Genomic DNA, 717 nt, shown 5'->3' on the forward strand with positions numbered 1-717 from the left:
TTCTCTCCTTTTTTTACAATAACCAAGTTGAGAACGCTTAGATTAGCATCCACAATGCAACCACGAACTGATTTTCTCTCTCTTTCTCCAGTTCTCCTTGGTCTGTAACAGGAATGCCCCTTACTCAGTAGCAGGCGGACACGGCCATGAGTCAAGACACCCTGCTTCATGGGGAAACCTTGTTTGTCGTTCCCACCACTGATTCGGACCACATAACCCTTCCATTCTTCACCCAGAGCGTCAGCAGCAACTTCTGTCGCCATACGCTTCTCATAAAAAGTACAAAGTTTGCGTTCATCGTCCACTTCAATGAGTTTCTGGCATCCAGTGGCTGGGAAGGAGATGTTCAGCTTCATCTTGAAGCAGCTATACGCCTTCCAGGCGCCACGGAAAAGAGCGAAAAAAATTCTAAGTAGTAAAGTGTTCAAGAGGAAGTAGAACATAAAAGTTTGGAAAATTTGTACGCTGACAATGCAATAGAAAAGAAAATCTCATTTTCTGGGGAGAAATTCAGGCCTGCTGCAGAAATTTCCATAAGTAACAAGGAGCCGAATGTTAATCACTAAGACAAGGGGAAAGTGTCTCCAGGATGTGTCAGATACCTTTGCGATGGCCCTCTCATCAAAGGTCTAGAGGACTAGGAGGAAAAAAATGGTTTTGTGGGCCAGAACCAGGCCCCCCGATGTGTGTCACCTAGGGACTTGGTGCCCTGTGTCT

General features: G+C 45.7%; 1 protein-coding gene across 1 annotated transcript; it reads right to left on the bottom strand.

Annotated features, from left to right (window-relative positions):
* Positions 1–2: 2 nt before the first annotated feature.
* LOC108312912 (40S ribosomal protein S6-like) lies at positions 3–392 on the bottom strand (the record flags this gene model as incomplete). The annotated part of the gene is made up of 1 exon (XM_037742957.1): positions 3–392. A coding segment is annotated over exon 1 (354 nt), but the record flags the coding sequence as incomplete, so codon positions are not given.
* Between the last annotated feature and the right edge of the window lie 325 nt (positions 393–717).

The sequence above is a fragment of the Cebus imitator genome, unplaced genomic scaffold (genome assembly GCF_001604975.1).
Source record: "Cebus imitator isolate Cc_AM_T3 unplaced genomic scaffold, Cebus_imitator-1.0 Scaffold131, whole genome shotgun sequence".
Classification (NCBI taxonomy): Eukaryota; Metazoa; Chordata; class Mammalia; order Primates; family Cebidae; genus Cebus; species Cebus imitator.